This window comes from Rousettus aegyptiacus, unplaced genomic scaffold (genome assembly GCF_014176215.1).
Source record: "Rousettus aegyptiacus isolate mRouAeg1 unplaced genomic scaffold, mRouAeg1.p scaffold_m13_p_16, whole genome shotgun sequence".
NCBI lineage: Eukaryota > Metazoa > Chordata > Mammalia > Chiroptera > Pteropodidae > Rousettus > Rousettus aegyptiacus.
The window spans coordinates 35521726-35541404 of NW_023416291.1; the positions used below are offsets into that span (position 1 = coordinate 35521726).

At 56.6% G+C, this 19679-nt stretch overlaps 1 protein-coding gene across 6 annotated transcripts; it reads right to left on the reverse strand.

The window, feature by feature from the left end:
- Window positions 1-425: 425 nt before the first annotated feature.
- Window positions 426-19679, reverse strand: ADAMTS10 (ADAM metallopeptidase with thrombospondin type 1 motif 10). Of its 6 annotated transcripts, XM_016163044.2 has the most exons (26): window positions 19573-19679; window positions 17272-17348; window positions 15693-15879; window positions 15105-15451; window positions 14602-14758; window positions 13346-13563; window positions 11793-11876; window positions 11556-11701; window positions 11123-11166; window positions 10891-10996; window positions 10658-10804; window positions 10317-10458; window positions 7108-7215; window positions 6581-6726; window positions 6432-6495; window positions 5314-5416; window positions 4923-5056; window positions 4711-4834; window positions 3882-3962; window positions 3645-3808; window positions 3433-3559; window positions 3206-3335; window positions 2593-2797; window positions 2165-2341; window positions 1929-2088; window positions 426-1177 (listed from the first exon to the last, which is right to left on the reverse strand). In XM_016163044.2, the coding sequence occupies exons 3-26, from the start codon at window positions 15778-15780 to the stop codon at window positions 1068-1070; spliced, it is 3312 nt and encodes a 1103-aa protein (XP_016018530.1). In that variant the 5' UTR covers window positions 15781-15879; window positions 17272-17348; window positions 19573-19679; the 3' UTR covers window positions 426-1067. The 6 variants fall into 6 exon arrangements, with proteins under 6 accessions (XP_016018530.1, XP_016018532.2, XP_016018529.1 ...); XM_016163046.2 differs by lacking the exons at window positions 17272-17348; window positions 19573-19679 and having other exon boundaries at window positions 15303-15451; window positions 15693-17228; XM_016163043.2 differs by lacking the exons at window positions 17272-17348; window positions 19573-19679 and having other exon boundaries at window positions 15693-17227.

Genomic DNA, 19679 nt, shown 5'->3' on the forward strand with positions numbered 1-19679 from the left:
CAGACACGAAAGCTGAATACTTAGGCAGGAGGACCCGACTTGTTGGGAGCATCAGGGGAGGCTTCTGGGAGGAGGTACCTATGCTAAGACTGCATGGTAAATTGGAGTTAATCAAGTGAAGAAGGGAGGGGCGGGCCCCCCTGGCCGAGGAAACAGCTCAGGCAAAGGCCCCAAGATGGGAAGATGGCGGGGCAGATTGAGGAAATTCCAGGAGGCAGGTGCAGCTGGAGCGTGCTGAGTGGCCGGAAGAGTGTTGTCTCGGATGGCAGGCGCTAGACTGTGGGACTTTGAGAGCCTCCATGAGAAGGTGTATTTTCACCTACGATCGCTGGGCTCTAGTCGTGTTTGTAAAAACCCCTTTTGGGCTGCCGGGGCTGTTTCCAGTCTGGGGTGGGGACGCACACACACACATACCACGTGCAGAAATCTACACAAGACAGACTTTATTGATGTAGGCCTCCTGGCGAGGAGCGTGTGGGCCCCAGAGCAGGGCCTGTAGCACCATGATGGGGGCAGCCTGGATGTCGGCCCTGGGGTAGGTGGGGCAGAGGTTGGGGTGGGTCTTCTCAGCTCTGCCCCATCCCTGTGGCTGGCCTGGTCAGGGGGAGAGTGTCAGGGAGGGGGTGCTAATCCCTCCCCATGGCGGACATAGACTTCCTCCAGCTTAGCGTGGAGGGACTGGGCAGTACTGGGGGCCAGGGCACCAGCTGACCCCCTCCCCACCCAAACTCTTCACAGTACATATTCCAATCAAAGGTGGGGGAGTTTAGGGTGCTCCCTAGGGGTGGGTGAAAAGGGTGCTAGGCCAAGAGATTTCCCTCCTCTAACCCACCCTGGAGGGGCCATCACTGTGAACTAAGAGAGGGGCTGAGGAGGAAACCTAGGGGTGGCCAGCTGCTCTCCATCTCCCAGCCAGGGCCCTGCAAAGGTTCCCAATAAATAACTTCTGGTCCATCTCACCCCTCACTCCCAGATCCCGCCCTCTCGGGCTCCTTCAATCTGGCTGCTTGCATGTGGGGTTCCCCTCGAGCCGGCGCCCGGTGGTGGCTCAGGGGACCGCGCGCCCCCTAGCGGCCCTGGCAGGTTTTGCAGCACATCTGGCGGAAGTACGCTCGGCTGCAGAACTGAAATTTGAGCACTAGGGGGCAGTAGGCGACCTTGTTCACATCCTTGCACTCTGCAGAGGGTGGGAAAAGCGGGGTGGCAATCAGGTCTCAGGGCTCCTGCGCTTCATGTGGATTATTTTATTCTGCCTCTCATAATGCGGGCCCCTCTCAAGTGAATATATTTTTTTATATATTTCACAGAGGTGAAAGGTGAACCCAGACAGTTTGGTTCCTGTGCTCAGAAAGTAATCTATTGCTATGAAAAATAAATTTACTTAGGTAGAAAAAAAGGGTATTTTTAACCAGTGGTTCTCAAGGGGATGTAATTTTGCCTGGCCCACTCCGGGATATTTGGTGATGTCTGGAGACGTTTTTGGTTATTACCCCTGGGAGGGGGCTATTGGCATCAAGCAGGTAGAGGTCAGGGATGCTGCTAAATATCCTACAATGCACAGGGCAGCCCCATGACAAAGAATCATGTGGCCTCAAACATCGATAGTGCCTGAGGTTAAGAAACTCTGATTTAAAGAGAGAATATTAGGCAAATAATGCTAGGGGTGGAGATAATAAGTCAAAGGTCATGGAGGTGGCTGGGGGAGTGACCCCAGTTTGGGCTCCCAAAAGGATCAGGTGCCTAAAACACTTGGCACACAATGACACTTAAATGTCTGCAGGGAGGGGATGGCGAGGCTGGCCTGGAGGAGAGAGAACGGCATTTCGGTGGTTGAAAGTCTCTGGCCAGTGGTCAGGACCCCCACACTCCCCTGTGGCTGCCTCTTGACAGGGCCCTTCTAATGAACCATGGCCTTCTGCTCCACCTACCTTCGGGGCTGTCCCCAGGGGACACACTGTCGCACTTGGTCTCGCACTGCTGCGTGGCAGGTGGCCGCAGCGCCTCAGCACACTCGCGCGATGGCTGACCGGTATGGCTGGAGCAGCGCACTGCGCGCTGTTGCTGCCCAAGGCCGCACTGCGCAGAGCACTGCGGAGCATCATTGATGAGCCACCTCCCAGCCGCCTCTGCCCCAGCCTCTGCCCCCTAGGGCGTGCCCACCTACCTCGCCCCACTCGCCCGCTACCCAGCGGGCGGGGGGGCAGCGGCGCAAGTTGCAGCGCATGGTGGCTGGTGGCTTGGCTGCGGGCGGGCAGTGCGTGGGGGGCAGTGTGGCACGGTGGTCAGCGCTCTTGCAAAGGATGACGCGGTGGCGGAGACCTGGCCCGCAGCTGGGAGTGCACTGCAGTTGGAGGGGGCGTTTCATGCTAAGTGGGCACCACTGTCCCCAAGCTTGCACAGGGAGTGGGGAGGATGCTCGTCCAGTGGGAGGTGAGGAGAGGTCAGCTAACCTTGGACCAGTTGAGCGTGGCCCACTGGGGCTACCAGGGGGCGGGGCTTGTGACTGTGGACCTCAGTGGGCACCCAGCTCCCAGGCCCTGCCCTGAGCTGCACAGAGAATGGGTGAGGCGCAGGCGGGAAGGGGCGGCTGACCTCCGACCAGTCGAGGGCAGCCCACTCCGGCGGGCAGGCAGGACCGTGGCAGGCCTCCAGGATGGGTGGGCGTGGCTGCGGGCACGCGCTGTCGTCCAGAGCCTTCTCCTCTGCGGCCGACATACGGCGCAGACACACCACAGAGCGGCTGCGCACGCCCACATCACAGCTGCGGCTGCAGCGCGACCAGTTCCCTACAACCCAGCTGTGGGGAATGCGGAGGCTCTGAGAGTATACAGGCAGGGAACCCGGCCCCTGGAGGACTAGCATATCCTCCTCCTCCCTAGCGATCAGCATCATTATGGGAACTGGCACCAGGACGACTGTTGCTCATGCAGGGAACACTCGGAAACCCTGCACTTGGAACGTCATCTCCCTGTATCCACATGGGAGGTATGGAGGTACCTCGCCCCAGTGGGAGATGACCACCTGGATTTGCCTGGGGAGCATCATCCTTCCCACTCTGGTTCTAGGCGAGCCCTTCCCCCACCTCCGTGACTTTGACTTGGGAAATACCATCACCCCAATCCTGGGACTATCTACCCCTCTGATGTCAGCAGCACTGTCATTGCAGTTCTTGTCACCCCCACCCTGCACCCTGGTTGGCACTCACTCTGGAGGGCAGGGCTCTGTGTTGCAGGCCCGCTGCCTCTTGGGAAGCTTGCTGTGGGCGCTGCAGTGGTGGGGGGCCACGGCCGAGCTGTCCAGTTGATTGCGGCACTCCACAGCCTGCACCTGGCTGCCTGGGGGTTAGCGAGAGGCTGCTCAGCTCTGCCTCATCCAGAAGGTCAGTCTGGGTGACCAGTCAGTGCCCATATCCTGGCCCCACCCCAGCCTCACCACCAGCACACTGGGCTGAGCACTTGGTCCAGGGCGCATAGTGCCAGGAGTAGGGGGGAAGTGCGTCGCGAGCAATGGGTGAGTTGAAGCGGTAGCGGAGGGCAGATAGCTCTGTCCGGGCCAGCACCTGGGGTGGGGGCATCAAAGGGAAGTCAAGCTCGGAGTCCCCACAAGGATGCTCATGTCCTCCTGCACCTTGCTCCCACCATTACCATGACGATGAGAGACGCGTTAATGGGTCCCAGGGCTTCTAGGCTCTGTGTCTGATTCGGCCCTGGTCGAAGCTGAAAGGTGGTCCCAGCCAGGGGCAGACGGTGGGGCTGGGGGGTCCCGGGCAGTCCCTCCAGCAGTAGGGACTCCTGGTCCCCCTTCAGGGCTGGGGGACAGCACAGGGGTCAGAACCCCAGCCAAGCTGAGCCCCAATCCTCATCCCCCCACCTCCGGCTCACCCAGGTGACTGAGGGAGAGGTTCAGGTCCTGGATGAAAATATGAACGGAGCCTTTGGGGATCCAGACGACTTCCTCGTACCCTGGACAGTGGAGCTAGGTATCACCCACTTGATCCATCCCCCACACCTGCCTGCCTCCTCCATCCCTAACTCTGGGTGATAGCGGCTAACCATTACTGAGCTAAGTGCTTACAGGGACATCACGCCATGTCCCCAGCTCTGGCCATGGGATAATGTGCCATAATCCCCATTTTATGGATGACAAAACAGGCTCAAAGAAGTAGAGCTTCTAGGTTTGACAGGAAGTAGTTGGCCTGGGATTTGAACCTAACTTTCCTGCCTCTCTTACCACTGAAGAGGCCCCAACTCCCCCAACGAGCAACAGGTCTAGGCTTGGCAGAGAGGAAGAAGCACCACGGAGAGACCGACTCGTACAGGGTGACATGGTGGTTTTGGCAGAGTTGGGTTTGCACTAGGCTTCACTGCTTAGGACCTGGATGATCATGAGCCCCTGGGAACGCTCGATCCCTGCCCACCTGTGCCCTTCAGGAGTCCTGGTTTATCTGCCTGGACCCTACCACACCATCCCCTGAACCACACTTGAGCAAGAGGACCCCTGGATGGCAGAGGGGAAAGATTTTGGTCCCTCCGCTTGGATGTTTTAATTGCCCAAGTTTAGGCCCCAGAGCCCAAGCCAGTCCTTGAACCTGATCCGGGGCATTGCTGGGTCCCTGGGACTTTTTTGAGTTCCTTGTTGATCTTGACTACTGGGGGCCAGCTTCCCCCCCAGCCCAGTGGGGAGTGTGGCAGAGAAGTGGGGGCCTCTCACCGGCTCCGAGCAAGGCTGGGCTGAAGACCCCCTCGATGGTTTCGCAGGCACTGCCGTCTCCCCCACAGACTCGGCACTTGTCCTCCCGCAGGTCAGAGCCCAGGACCCGGTCGCAGCCCACGTGCTGAGGGAGGCAGTAGTGTTTGGGGGTATCAGTGGGGTGCTCATCCCCTCCACCCCCCATCCCCTCTCTCTCTAGGAGTCCACTCCACCTTGCACTCGCCGCTGACACAAATGTCCACTGTGTCTGGGCGGCAGGGTGTTCCGTCCACCACAGCTGCCGCCCTCTCCGTGTAGAAGTTGAAACCTTCTGCTAGGCATGTTAGTGAGCAGGCCTTGACACCCCCTGGGGGGCACGGCCCCGTCAGACCAAGGGCCAGGCCGCCCTGGGGCTCCCTGCTTGCTTCCTGGGGGAGGTGAGGCCAAGAGGGAGAGACCCCAGATCCAAGAAGGATGGGCAAGCTGGGCAGAAGGAATAGGGGTTGCCAGCATCCAGTCTGGCACTCTGACTCCTCAGGTGAGGGGAGGGTGCAGGGCAGACCCCATGATGCCATATCCGCCTTCTGTTGGACACGCCCATGGCCTTCTGAGCCCTGCACTCACCTCCTCGGTATGTCTTCCACGTGTAGAATTTTCCACGGAAGGGGACGCTGTCAAATTCAGAGCACTGCATTTCCCTGAAGTCCTGGGAGCCAGGGGGACAGTCCTGGGAGACGGGAGAGGGAGGGAGGCCAAGTGTCCCAGGATGGAGTTAGGGCAGAAGCCCAGGGCATAGAACAAATGCTCAGATGGGTTGGAGAAATGAGGCTGGAGGCAGTGAGGCCGGGAGGCCAGGGAAGATGGGAAGGACTGTATCGTAGCCTGGGTAAAGGTCAAGGTAGATGGGGCTGGTGCATCTGAGATAGGACTAGGTGACTCATTAGATGTCAGGTGCAAGATGGGGAGGATGCTTGGGTTTCTAGTTTCAGATCATTGAGCCTTTTTTGAGAGAGACAGAGAGAGCAAGACAAATTGGGCCAGTTCTTCATGAGTGTGAGGGGCATGTGAACTTGGCAGACACAACCCCCTCCTGGTGGGGGGCTAGGTTGCCTACCCCTCACTTTAAAGCTCTCCCTCCCTCTTAGCACTCCCTGCTGCAGTAAGCTTTGTGCTTATTAGATGTGTACATTTACACCCAGGAAGCAGCCCTGGGGAACCCCAGCACTGAAACACGGGATAGCAGAAAAGATGAGAAAAGGGGACAGAAAGTGCAGCCCAGGAGGGACCGGGAGCGCTGGACGTTGGCGATGAAGGCAAGGCGGGGGTTTTGGACAGCTGGCCACGGTCCACGGTCAGAAAAGGGCGCAGGCAGAGACGGAAAATGTGGCTACTGGGTTTGGTGACAGGGAACTCAGTGACAGCTTTGGGGTAGGGGTGGGGCTGTTTGGGGAAACTGGGCTTTGAAGGGAGGGGGTGGAGCTCACTGGAGCCGGAAGGTGTGGTGGGGGGTCAAACAATTATTTCAAGGTGGGACACTCATCTGCAAGATCTGGAAGAAGCCAGATCCCTGGGGAAGTGCGAGGGCCGGGAACTGGGCCCAGGGGGAGGTGGGGGTGGGGCAGGGAAGGGAGGGGGCAGCCGTTGCAGGTCCCCGAGAAGGCAGGCAGCTGGCAGCAGCTCCTTGGAAGCTGATGTACGCCTCTTTTGTCCGAGGGACCGACTTAAGGTCCCGGGGAACTCACGTCGGTGTTGCAGGAGCGATGCCGCCGTCTCTCGCCCAGGCAGTACTTGCCCCCGATGGTTGGCCTGGAAAGAGTGGGGGACAGGCGATGGGGAGGGGGGTGAGGGTGCTCCCTATCCCCCCTCCTTGTAGGGGGTCCTGAAGACTGACCTGGGGCTGTCGCAGTGACGGCTGGAGGAGGACACGCCGCCGCCGCACGTCCGGCTGCAGTCACCCCACGGGGTCCACGGGCCCCAGGCCCCATCCACGCCCTCGGGTCGCGACCCAAAAGGGACACACACCCGCTTGTAGCACCACTGCAGATGGGATGGAGAGGCGTGAGCCGGGTTCGGTGGGCCCTTGGTGCTCATTTCCGCACCCCTCCCACCTGAGGTCTCAGCACCCCTGGGTGACGGTGGAGGTAGGAGGATGGACATGAGGTCTGAGGACCCGGATAGTCAGGCTACAGGGGCTGGGCCAGGGAGCCACTGTTTAGGAAGGGGCGTGGCCAAAGCAAGGGATGTGAAGCCAGTACTGCGACAAGCCTGTGGACCAGGCTTGAGACGGAATGGAGGTGTGGCCTCACTCCAGGGGCAGGGCCTGCAGGAAGAAGGGGTGGCCGGAGCCGAGGAGGAACTAGAGGGCGGCTCCAGTAGGCACGGCCTAAGGAGGGGGGCGGGGCCTTGACTGGCGCTCACCCCCTTGTCGATGGTGTGCGTCTGGCACAGCGTGCCTTCAGCGGCTGGGATGCTGTTGGTGATGCACCGGTTGCTCTTGCTCAGACACCATAGTTCGCTGCAGACCTCCTGCGGGCCAAGGCGCCCGCTCAAGTTTGCCCTCCTCCCTTAGGAGGACCCAGGCGACGCACTCACTGCCCACTCGGCATGGGAGCCCCAATGATCCTTTCCTGGGTCTCAAGGAATCCTCTTAGATACTCTAGCAGGGCTTGGCCTGGGACCTCCTCTCTGCCTATATGTACACTGCACTAGTTGAACACCTATGTGTCATACTCCCTTAGGCATCATTATCCCTATTTTACTGTGGGAAAACCAAGGCTCAGACAAGTAAGGTCACTTGCTGCAGGTCACACAGCTACTAGAAGGGCAGCCTAGATTCTAACCCAGACCTTTGACTGAAAGGTCTATGATGTAACCCCTTTTTGGTTCAGTCCATGGCACCTCCTGAGTTTCTAGAAGGGAAACATGGGATCTGTTGAGGAATGATTCTGAATTCCTTTTTGGGATGGGTTAAGCAGCCTATGGAAAGGCAGTGGTTCTGAAAACTCAGGCCTGGAAAATAGCTCAGGTCAAGGGCCCCATCTCCTTTTTCCAGCAGGTGGTTCTCTGTTCCCCTCAAATAAACCAGGGGAGCTCTTAAAGGTTTTAATTGATAGAAGGTTGGGAGGACAAGGGCAGGTTCGGTCTGTGTGAGATATCCCTCTGCTTCTTTGAGTGAGAAATAAGTCTGCCTTCTTCCTGTCTGCTTGAGCTGGGCCACTGCCTGGCAGCAGGTCCTACACCAGTCCCAGGAAGTCATTCCGACCCTTTAGGTCCAGGTTAATATACCTGGACAAGCCCCACTGGATTCAGGTTAGAATCTCTGTCAGCGGTCCCCAACCTTTTTGGCACCAGGGACCGATGCTCCTATGAGAAGCTAATGCCTGACGATCTGAGGTGGAGCTGAGGCGGTGATGCTGGCGCTAGGGAACGGCTGCAAATACAGACGAAGCTTCACTCACTCGCCCGCCGCTCACCTCTTGTTGTGTGGCCTGGTTCCTAACGGGCTAGGGACTGGTACTAGTCTATGGTCTGGGGGTTGGGAACCCCTGCTCTAGCCTTGCCCCACTCCCCAGGGTCTTCCTCCTGTGAAGTGGAGATCCTTCTGTCTCCTTTTTATATTTCTATGTAACCTCTTTGAACCTGATACTTTCGAGCTTTGCAGATTTGGGATTGTACCATTCAATGGCTGTAGGAAGGGACCTTTTCTGCATCAGCCTCTGAGAGACCCCTGCACACATATGAAAAGCTTGAGGAGCTGTCCTCAGACCTGCTTCCTCAAACATCCTCCAGAATTCCTGCCTTCTGCCCCTTCCGAGGATACTTTTCAGCTAAAAACTCAGCTTGGTCTTCTGGCTTCACTTGGCTTGTGTCTTTCTTGCCATTTGTAAAAATATCACATGCCCATATGCCACTTCTGATACCTCTTAAAAGACAACTGCCTATGCCAGTCCTGCTTTCTCTCATCGCCACAAAGATGCACTGCGATATATATATGGATGAGTCCTAGACATGAGGAAGATTTCAGCTCCGCCACTCATTTGCAACACATTTCCCCTCTCTGGGCCTCAGTTTTCTCATCTATAATATGGGCCTTGTCTACATAAAAGGATGAGAAGCATGTGACGGAGTAGATATAAAAGGGCTTGCACATTGCCTTATTATCGAGTAACAATGACCACAGCTACCTCCGGACTGGGCACTAGGTAGGCCCAGCTCTTTACAGATATTAACCAATTTACATATAGTCAACACTTCTCCCCTTTGTCAGGAGGGCCAGGAACATGTTCCTTGGAAAAATAAAAGGGAAAATCAATTCATCATATACCTAGCTCTGGCTCATGCTTGGTATTCTGGCACTTCTTCCCTTCCCCCACTCCTTTATAAAATTTGGAGTCAGAGAGACCTGGATTCAGATCCCAGCTCTTGACGTGTTCTTGAATTTCGACTTTGGGTAAGACACCCTCCCTATGCCTCAATCTCTTCTTCTGTAATGTAGGGATAATAAGATTGGCCAGAGCTTAAATGAAAGGATACATATCACATACTTAGCATATAGCGTGTGCTCAGCAATGTCAGCCATTGTCATCATTGTTAGGATACCTGGGACATAGCAGATGCTCAAGGGTAGTTTCAGAATTCTTTTGGAATTCATCAGAGGGTGCCGTAGTTAAGAGTCAAGTTAGGGCATGGGAGCAAGAGAGGAATGTCAATTAAATATAAATTGATCCAGGGTTTGTCTCCTTGTCTTGCACTGGAATGAAGTGAGAGCATTTTAATAGTTGTCTACTCCCCATTTTGAGATAATGTGGCCTTAGCTTGAACATGGGCTTGCAAATTCTGATCATTTGAATCTTGAGGGTGTGAAGGATTGAGACTGGGTCCAGGGTACTAGGGCTGAAGCCATGAGGAGGCAGGGAGTGTGCTTTGGGAATTGGGGGACATGGGTAGTAGAGGGACGGACCCTAGCTGAGCTCCTGGTGGCTGAAGCAGGAAGCCAGCAGGCCTCTAGCTCCCTGGGGGGAGCTGGGAGCAGGAGCCCCAGCTCATTTCTCTATGCACAAATGGGGCTTTGGGAGCTGAGTCTAAATATCGGGAAAGAGCTGGGGAGTGATCAGAAGGCTGAGTTCATGGAGCCAAGGATTGGGGCCAGAAGGTCTTGTGAACCAGTCAGTAGGGGATGTGAAGAGTGAAGACAGGGTGTCCCTGGAAAGCTCTGTCCAGTTCTTTGCCAAGCAGGGAAGATGGTTCTTCCCCAGGGGCCAGACTATTTCCACCAACTATTTCCACCAAATCTGGATGTTTAGTTAAAAATGGCCCAGTCAGTGTGGTCTTGGGGCTTTACACAGGTGGCCTGACATCCTGAGCACAAGGTGGCCTCTCAGGCTCTCCCCAGCCCAGCCTCCAAATCAGGGGTCTGGAAAACCAGATCCCATTCTTGTTCCCAATCTTGTCTGGTTGCTTGTGACACTGTATAACCCCTTGCAACTCTGTGCCTCAGGCCCCACGGGCTCACTTGCCTTTCCAGCCTTCCCATTCCTAGCGCCCGATGTGGGGGTGTCCATGTGGAATCGCTCACCCCCTGTGGCCCCCTCCCCTCCCAGGAAGGAAAGCAGGAAGGCTCTCTCTACCCCGTATTTACACTGACGCGATTTGACTCCATGCTGGAAGCGGCACTGCTCATCTGCATCGTAGGCCTGGCCAGGCGCCACTGTTGGGTACACGAAGTCCTGTCTGGGGGGCCGGTTGTTCAGGCAGAGCCCCAGGCCTGAGCTGTGGCGAGAGGAAAGCAGCTGTCATGCTGGACTACAGACCAAGAGCGCAGGGGCCCCGGATGGGTGGGGGCCCTGGGGAGCAGCCTTGCAGGCAACAGGACCCTTCTCAGAGGCAGCCATGATTTCCAGAAAACTCCCCTCCCCCTGCCCGCCAATGTGATATGAGCCTCTGGGCAGGACAGGACATCTGTCCTCACTCCAGAAAGCTGGTGATGTAGTCGCGGCTGCAGGATGACCATACGAACGGGTTGGTCTTCATGGTGATGTGGGCGGCCATGAGCTTGGCTGGGTCCTGGCCCCGGGCCCCACAGCTGTTCCCCACACCATCATGGTTCATGCCGAACCTGGGGAGAGGAGTGCTGGCTCTGCTGGGTGCCAGGGGACCTGCCCGATCCTCCCGTCCTCCCCTTCCTGTGTTCCCTGGCCTCACGTGTGTCCAATCTCGTGGGCAATGGTGAACGCCGTGGCCAGGCCAATGTCCTCATTGATGCTGCAACTTCTCTCTCGCTCACACATCCCTCCCACGGGGGCCAGGCCTGGGAAACGGGCACGTGGGGCAAGGGCTGGGCACTCAGGGCTGTGTTGGCTGGCCCTGTCCACCCCTGCCACGGCCACCCAGACCACTGCCTCCGTGGGAGCCTGAAACCTCGGGGCGCGGGTACCTAGTGTGCCACAGGGTTTGTTCTTGTAGATGCAGATGTCATAGCTGTGGGAGGAGAGGGGGGCAATGAGGAGGCTGGGCTACCTGATGACGCCACCACACCTGTATCTGGGGGCTAAGCTCTGCTTGGGAAGTGCTACCTGCCTCTCACCTGAAGTCTTGTGTCCTGCCCCCAGCTGGCCTTGAGGATGCTGGAGTGCATGAGTCACTGACTGACTGAATGAGAGAGTGAGGGAGGGAGTGCCTCAACGCCCAAGTGGTCCAATGCCCACCTCCCCACATTCTCAGGCTCCAAGCTGCCCTCCCATGCCTGGCTCCTGAATGGGGCAGCTGACCAGTCCCAGCCTCTCCGTCTCCCAGCAGGTGATCCCTTGCTTGGACCAGGATGGTCCTCATTCCTCTGGCCCAAGTCCTGGAGCCCTCTCCACCCTCACCGTGTGATGAGCACCGCAGTGTCGTGGTTGGCCACACCGTTCTCCGGAATGGCGTTGCCGTGGCCGCTGTGGTTCACGATGGCTTTCTGCCACTTACAGAAGCTGTCCAGGGACTTGCCGGCATGGTGGGTGATCTCCAGGGTGGGCTGAGGATGGACAGAGTGAGCTGCATGGGTGCCAACCGCCTTGGGGAGGGCAGGTAGCACTGGTGTGCAGAGGAAGAGGCAGGCCCCGCACCTGGTCCTCTGTGAGCAGGATGAGCCGTGTCACCAAGATATTAACGATGTTTCCCAGACTTGAGTCCTGGAAAAGTTTGGCAACCTGACCTCCAAGAAACAAGAGAAACGGAGTCTTAAGAGGGGCCCAGAGCAGAAAACAGAAAAAGAAACAATAGCAATCAGTCATTTTAATCAAGTACCTACTGTACGCTCAGCCTCAGGCTAAGCCTGCTACACATAGCTTCACATACCCACGGAGTAGGTACTGTTATCATTCCCATTTTACAGATAAGCAAACTGATGCAGAGGGGTTAGGAAACACAGCTGGTAGGTATCGTAAGTGGGATTCAAGTCTGGGTAAGCCTGTCTGGAAAGCACTGGTTGCTTACTGTACATTTCTTTCTGACTCACCCTTGCTTAGCTAGTCTTGTCCTCCGTCCCTTCCCTGCCTACCCTCTGGCTGCCTTGAGTGTCTCTGCCCAGAGGTGGCCTGGAGGATGTGTCTCATTCTGTGGCTGTCTGAAGGTACTAAGTTGAGCGTTACCACAGAAAGGTGGAAGTGTGGGAGCAGGAGGCTCTAGTGACAGTGGTCAGAGGGAAGGAGGGAGTGGCCTGGGGTGAGTGGGTCCAATGATGGAGGTCACACAGTGCCATGATCTTGGATCCCTGGGACATCACTGTCCCATGTGGAAACCCACGGAAACCCTGGCAGATTTTAGGAAACTCTGAAAGCCCAAGTGAGGGATGCAGGGTTGGGGAAGATAATCGTGTAATCAGATACAACGTCATGTACACATCCTGGGCCATCTGTCTGTCCGCTAAACTTTTTCTTTTCTCTTTTTGCTTCAGTGAAATAAGAGTACCTTCCACTTATCAAGCTATGTGTCAAGTGCTCTGTCTGGCTTCCCTCCCACCAACGCTTACTCTCTGCTGTAGATACTATTATAACTCCATTTCATGGTGGGGGAAACCAAAGCTCAGAGCCTTAATCGAGATCTGGTATGGGCACTGAGTATATCTGAGTACGGGTCAGCTAGGTGAGCTGTATGAATTATAGCTCACCTATAGCTTGAGCGAGAATTCCGCATACATATAGATGTGTCCACTTGTGTACTAGTAACCTTGACAAGTACCTGCAAGCTGCGTGCTTATTTTTATATAGCAAGCAAACATATAGCACCTACAGTGTACCAAGCACTGTTCTAAGTCCTTCATCAATTCACCGCATCCACCTTAGCCTTATGAAGTGGGCACTATTATTATCCTCATTTCACATGAGCAAACCAAGGCAGAGGTGAAGTCACTTTTCCTAGGACACACACCTAAAGAGTGGCAGAGCTGAGATGTCAGCCCAGGCTATCTGGCTGCAGGATCCACTGTCCTAAGCACTGTGCTCTGCTACCTCTGCTCACTCCTTGCCATGGGCAGCCCTCCTTTCTCACCCTCCCCCCACCTCCATTCTGTTTCTGTGGTTGAGAATCGAGGGTGGGATGTTGACATTGCTTTTCTCGACCCCCGGAGGCTGGCTCCTGGTGCTTGCGGCTCCCTGCCCAGGGAGGGGGAGGCACTTACAATGTTCATGATGGCCAGCACGTACTGTTCCACATCTCGGCGCCCGTGGTAGGCCACCATCATCTTGTCTGCCACCACCAGGGTCTCCACGTAGCGTTCTCGGCTGACAGAGCGCTTCAGACCTGGCTGGCCTCGCTCTGTTTCATTGCCCAGGGGCCTGGCAGGTGGTGGCTTCAGGGTGCGCAGCCACCATGGCCGCCCCTTCCACGGTTTCTCATCTGCATAGACAATTTCTGGTCATTCTGCCGTTTGTTCCTATGGCCCAACTCCCTGTCTGCTAGTCAAACCCCTCGTTCTTTTGCTACTGGGTATTGTGGTTGTACAATGTCCAGTAGAAGGGCTCCATTACTCAGACGTCTGATCCTCCAATGATGTGGCTGCCCCACAGCCAAACTGTTTGGTGGAATAGATTCCCGCACCACATGGCAGTCAGCATGACCATACAACTTCCTGACAATGCCACGACCTGAGTGTGCCTGCACAGTGGGCTGACGCTGCTGGAACCACGTGCTCGTACGACTCCTTGGCCTTCCGGTTACGGAACTTTCTAATCAACGCGCTGCACGACTTTGTGGCTGTGGGACCAAAAGCCTTTCGATGGTCTTACTGCCCAACTGTGCTCCAGCCAGACTGTCCAACTGACTCCTGACTGCGACACCATCTACTTTTCTGTCTGTACAAGTGACAGTGGTTGTACGTCTGCCGTCGTGTGCCACTCCCAGATGCTTAGGGTACACGTGTTGACTGTCCCAGTGCTCCGCAGTTCCACCTTACGGCCATCAGTTTTCTAGCTGTAAAACTGTTCTGGTAAATATTTTGTTGTTTAGCGTTCTTACTGGCCCATCCCCTAAATGTCTGCTTGTACAGTGTCCTCCCGCAAGTCTGGCTGTGACTCTGACCTTGTGAATGGTGGCCGAGCCCTTCTTTTGACTGTTTTCATTGTGTGACTGCTCAAGCATCTGCTACAACCACCCTGCTGCTTAACTGTCTGATCAGACTGTAACCCCGGAGCCAGACAGTTTGACACCTGGGCACCTGTCTGGCTGTCCAGCTGCCTGTCTCACTCACTGTGGGGCCATCGGACCATGACAGTGATAGATGGGCTGTTCCCCTGCTCCACTGCCCTGCTGTCTGACAGATGTCATTCCTCCCCTCAGGTAGCTGCTGCCCTGGATGGAAAGACATCGCTGCCTCCCTCTGCCTCAAGGTAGGGATGCAGCCCTTTCGCCCGCCCCCAGAAAGACAGATGGATTTACCTCTCACTCCACAGGCTGTGTCCAGGTGGGGATGACGTAGGGAGGAACGCTTGTACACCACGTGGGGGCCGCTTTCCTCTGGGCCCCGGGCCACCTTGGGCCCACCTTGCAGGGGCTCGATCAAGTATTCTTCCTCATCTGCCACAATCAGGCCATGCTGCGGGGCGGGAAGACAGGGGCTCAGATCAGGTGTTGGTTCCTAGGACCCCTGGGACCCTATCTCTTTATGATTTCATTTCTTCTACCTTACTGGGTTAGGTTGCTATTACTTTTCTAATCTCTTGAGATGGATATTTAGCTCATTAATTTTCGGGCTGACCCAAGGCTATGTGTTTTCTTCCGAGTACCACTTTAGCTGCATCCTACATTAGCTAATTCTTTTGATTAGTTCAAATGCTTTAAAATTTTCACAATTCTCTCTCTGACTTATATTTAGAAATGTTTTGTTCTTAACTTCCAAACTAATGGTAGTTTCCCCCTGCTCCCCCAAACTCTCTGCTCACCAGGCCCCCACAGGTGCTGATGGCTACGTGAGAGCTGCTGGCCTGGCCCTGTAGGTGGCCGGCGTAGAGGCAGTGGGGCTGGGCGGCCTTCTGCCAGGCCAGGCCCTCCCGTGTCCAGTACTCCACGGTGACGTGCCCTGCCAGAAGGCGGGGGCTGCGGGTCAGGTTCAGCAGAAAGTGGGTGCTGGGTGCGGCCACCTTGTAGAAGAGGCGGGACTCTGCTGCAGGCCCGGTGCCCCGACGCTGCCTCCGGCGGGCAGGTGGTGAGAAGGCCAGCAGTGCCCCGTTGTGATCCACTCGGGTGGGGAAGGCAATCTCATAGCTCTCCAGACTAGACAGGAACTCATCTGTTGGTGAGGGTCAGAGGCCTGGAGTGAGTCCTGGGAAGGACCCCTGTGACATGGCTGCTTGGCTGCAGGGCAGGTGATGCTGGTCTCACTGGCCCCTGAATCCAGGTCAAGGGCTTCAAGACTCTAGCCTCAGGGCCTTACCCTCTCCCCCTCCCCCCCAAATAACCACCATCCAAGCCCTGCTGACCCCTCCTTGTCGCCTTACTCCCTCCCACCACCACCCCTGGACCACCCCTACCTTGAGACCGGAAGGCGTGCGTGACCTCGAATGTAAGGCCCAGCCCCAGGGCAAGGGCCCAGCGGAGGATTTGGCAGGCGGGAGCCATAGAGGCCACGTGTCCACATGTCTCTCCCCAGCCCTGGCTGCCGGCAGCCCCCACAGTGCCTCCTTCCCTGTTCACAGCCTGGGCAGCATCACCGGGCTCCTGGGAGGGAGAAGCTGGGTGGGGTAGGGGCTGGTCCTGCTGCCCAGCACAGTCACGGCCAAGGTCCCTCACTAGGCTGACGGGGGGCCTGTAGCCCCTCACTCTCAGCCCAGAGGAAGCCCAAGGCATTTCCCCTGGTATGAAGATTCTGCATAGACTTCCTTACTCAGTGGCCTCCCTGTCCCCACCCCAGCCCCATCCTCCCTACACTCTTAGGACAGGCAGGGACGTTGGCTCTGTGAGCACCTACTAAGCGACTGCATTGTCACACCATTTCATTTCATTTCATTTCCTGATAACCCTGTAAGGATCCATTCTTTGGGTAAAGGCTGTGTAGGATATGGACACAGTCCCTGCCCCTGGGGACAGTCCCAGGGCTCAGTCTCCTGAGAGTGGCAGATAACAGATAAGCAAATAAAGAGATGAACAAAGGAGAGTAGTTCAGATTGTGACCTAAGGGTGAGGCTCAGAAGTTGGGGTGTGAAGGACGAGAATAAACCAATCATGGGAAGAGACAGGAGATGGTGCACCTGGGAGAGAACAGCAGGCTTGAAGGCCTTCAGGCAGGGAGGCGCTTGTTAGGGATCCAGGACCACAAAGGCTCGTGTGGAGCGGGCAGGAGGCCAGCAAGGGGAGGCTGGCATGGGACACAACTGAAGGCTGGTTAGTGTTGAATTTTCAACCCAGATTAAACCAGAGGCCAGGGCTTGGCTCCTCCCTCTCCACCCCCACCATTCCTAGGGGTCCATGCCCTTGCTTGGATCCTCTACCATGGGTAACGCTATTCACCCTGCCAGTGGGGCTGGAAACCCCTGTATCCTGGTCTCTGTCCCTGTGACCTCTTCTCTACCCCGCATTTCCAGCTCGGCCCTTCTTCTTGCTTCCTCTCCCTTTAGATTCCTTCTGGGAGCGCCAGGCTTCCTCCAGCATCTGCCCCAGACCAGCCCTCTGCAGACACCACTTTGGGCCACCACCCTGTGCCAAACCCTCCTCCCCACTCCAGGCTCCACCTTCCTCCTCCCTGCAATTTCCCCCTTAATCATACACTGTCTTGTTTTCTTTGCAGCTTGGCCAAGTCTGAGAGTTGATCCCCAAACAGGGCAGTTCAGCTCCAGAGGGATAGAGCCAGGTTTTCTCTAAGATATGAACTTAGAAGCCACTATTTCCCGCTTTTGCTTGGACTCCTCCAGTGACGGGGAGCTCACTCCCTGACTCTGTGATGCTGCTGCTCCCTTCAGCTGGGCTGATATTTACCCCTTGGAATACATACATATATACATATATATATGCATATATATATATATATAGTGTGTGTGTGTATATATATGTATATATATGTGTACATATATGTGTGTGTGTATACACACACACACACACACACACATATTTTACCTTCTGGGGGCTTCAGTTGGTACAGTGTCGGACCCCTGTGTGAGAGCCTCTGTGGGCCTCTGTCTCTTCTTGGGAGCCTAGACAGGGAGAGGGCAGTGAGGAGTGAGGAGGAGCCGGGCTGGGTCTGAAGTTGAGGGTCACTGAGAAAACTGTGCCCTTGTCCCTGGTGAACCTCCTGTTGGGTTCATCCTTCCTCGGTTCCCAGCATCTCCCCCACAAAGCTCCCTCTTTCCCTCCTCTGCCTTCCCTGCCCCTCTTCCTATTGCATCTTCTCCCCTATTCCATCTTCAGAGGCCTTGAACAGCTCTGAGACCAAAGCCCTTTCCGGGTGGGCTCCCCTGGGCCTGCTCCCGCCCTAACACCGCCCCTCTTGCCGAGGCGGCTGCATTCTCATTGCAAGTGAGGCTGGAACCCCTTCCCCTACTCCTGTCCCTCGCTGCCCCACTGGTGAAGACTCTGCCTCCCTAAGTGATTCTGTGGCTTCTGTCTTGGCTGCAGTATCGTTGTGCCTCTCCTCCTGCTCCCCCCCCCCCCCAATCCTCATCACAGTCCTCTGAGGCTGGGCCCCTCCTCCCAATAACCTCATATCCCCTCGTGTGCTTCAGATCAGGTAGGGTGTGGGGGACAGTGCTGAAGGAGCCAGCATAGGTGGGTTGGAGGGGGCAGGCACACAGGTGTCTGCCAGGGCAAGGCAGAGGAGAGCACTGGGGCAGTGGCACAACCCATGGGGTAGCTGGGAAGTGTGACCTGCCCAGGATACTGGGGGGACCACTTAAGGGTCAGTGGGTTTGGAGTGGGGAAGATGAGGCTCGTGGAGGATATGGGATTCCAGCGCCTAAGCCTGGCTGGGGGCAACAGATGTCAGCAGGGAATCTGCACTGTGAGATGTGTGCGACTGCATGTGACTGTGTATGGGTGTAACTGTGTATGTGACTGTGTGTGAAGTGTGTGCCCATGTGACCCTGTGTGAGGCTGTGTGTGTGCCTGTGTAGCTGTGTGTGTGTATCCACGTGACCCTGTGCGAGGAGGCTATGTGAACCCGTGTGGCTGTGTGTGTGTACCCAGGCCTGGCCAACCCACCAGCCTCTCCTCCCAGAAGCCAGGAGGGAGGTAGCCAGCCTGGGGGCCAGTGCCAGCAACTGGAGGAGGAAATGCAGGCGGAAAAGGCCCGGAAACAGAGGCTCCATCCCCTCCCAGGGATCCTGGAGGGACTTGTGGCTCCACACCCAGACCTCCCGGGCCTTCTGGGGGGCGGGGGGGGGGCGGGGAGGGTAGGGCTGCAGGCTTCCCTGTAGAGGCCAGTATCACAGCTGCCCAGGCAGAGGCCCCAGCCCAGGCCGCCAGCAGCCGCTGGGCCCTGGGCGCTGCACATCTGGCTGGGCAGGCAGGAGGCAGACGGCAGACCCTGCCGGGCCAGCAGGCCAGCAGACAAAGGCCCGGCCTGCCGCCCCCACAGCCCAGCAGGTCCCCCAACCAGCTGCTAATTAAAGGCCCAGAGCCTAGCCGACCTCCTGAGACAGACTGTGGCCTCCAGTGACCAACTCCAGGGAAGTGGGCGGCGCCAGTCCCACACCCAGACACACAAACAGACACTGGTGGGAGTCGGGGGGTGTGGGGGGTAAGGGAACCACACCTGCGCAGCTGGGGACCAACAATCAGACGCCGAAGGCCTACAAAGGATTCCCCAAACACACTCAGTACACACACACACCCAGAGACAAACAACTACACACTCCCCAGACCTATGTGCACACGCACACAGACAACCCAGAGACAAACACAGACACACAAATGCACACCCGGGCCCCACATACAGACACGTACACACTCATCCACACACACAAAACTAGGGACAAAGTCACCAAGTCCCACAAACCTTGACACACAACCCAGACGCACTTACACACAGGCAGTTACACACTTGTTACACTCAGATGCATCTAGAGACAAACACTGATGTTTGGAGACACACACTCATTGACACAGCAGATACTCAACACCCACATAATCACATCCACATTCTAACGCACCCAGACACTCAGGTATTTTTCATGCAGACTCACACATGCAAACGCACACACACTTACATATACGTGGATGTCCACAAGCACACATACACACACACCAGGCACTCACTTGAACTCAGTTTCGCACACGCTTAGAGACATCGTATACTGACACAAGACCCACAGGGGGACAAGCCAATGTAAGATGGCCACGGCTATCCCCGTGCAACGCAGACAGACAACGTCTCCCCAAGTCACGCATCCCCGCCCGGCCCGCGAGCCCCAGCGCCTTTACCCGCGGCCGGCCGCCAGCCCGCCCGGGCCTCAGTCCCGTCTCCGCCGCCGTCTCGCCGGCCCGCGCAGGAAGGGAGGGCGGGAGCGAGCGCGGCCGGCGTGGCCGGG

What these genes read in the sequence shown, in the direction of transcription:
- ADAMTS10 (XM_016163043.2), bottom strand. Translation starts at nt 16,008, where the DNA reads ATGCCTTGGGCTTCCTCTGGGCTGAGAGTGAGGGGCTACAGGCCCCCC. An exon ending in GCACGCCTTCCGGTCTCAAG is followed by an intron (nt 15,452 to 15,692) that starts GTAGGGGTGGTC and finishes CCTCACCAACAG; the next exon opens with ATGAGTTCCTGTCTAGTCTG. An exon ending in TAGCGGGCGAGTGGGGCGAG is followed by an intron (nt 2,089 to 2,164) that starts GTAGGTGGGCAC and finishes GATGCTCCGCAG; the next exon opens with TGCTCTGCGCAGTGCGGCCT.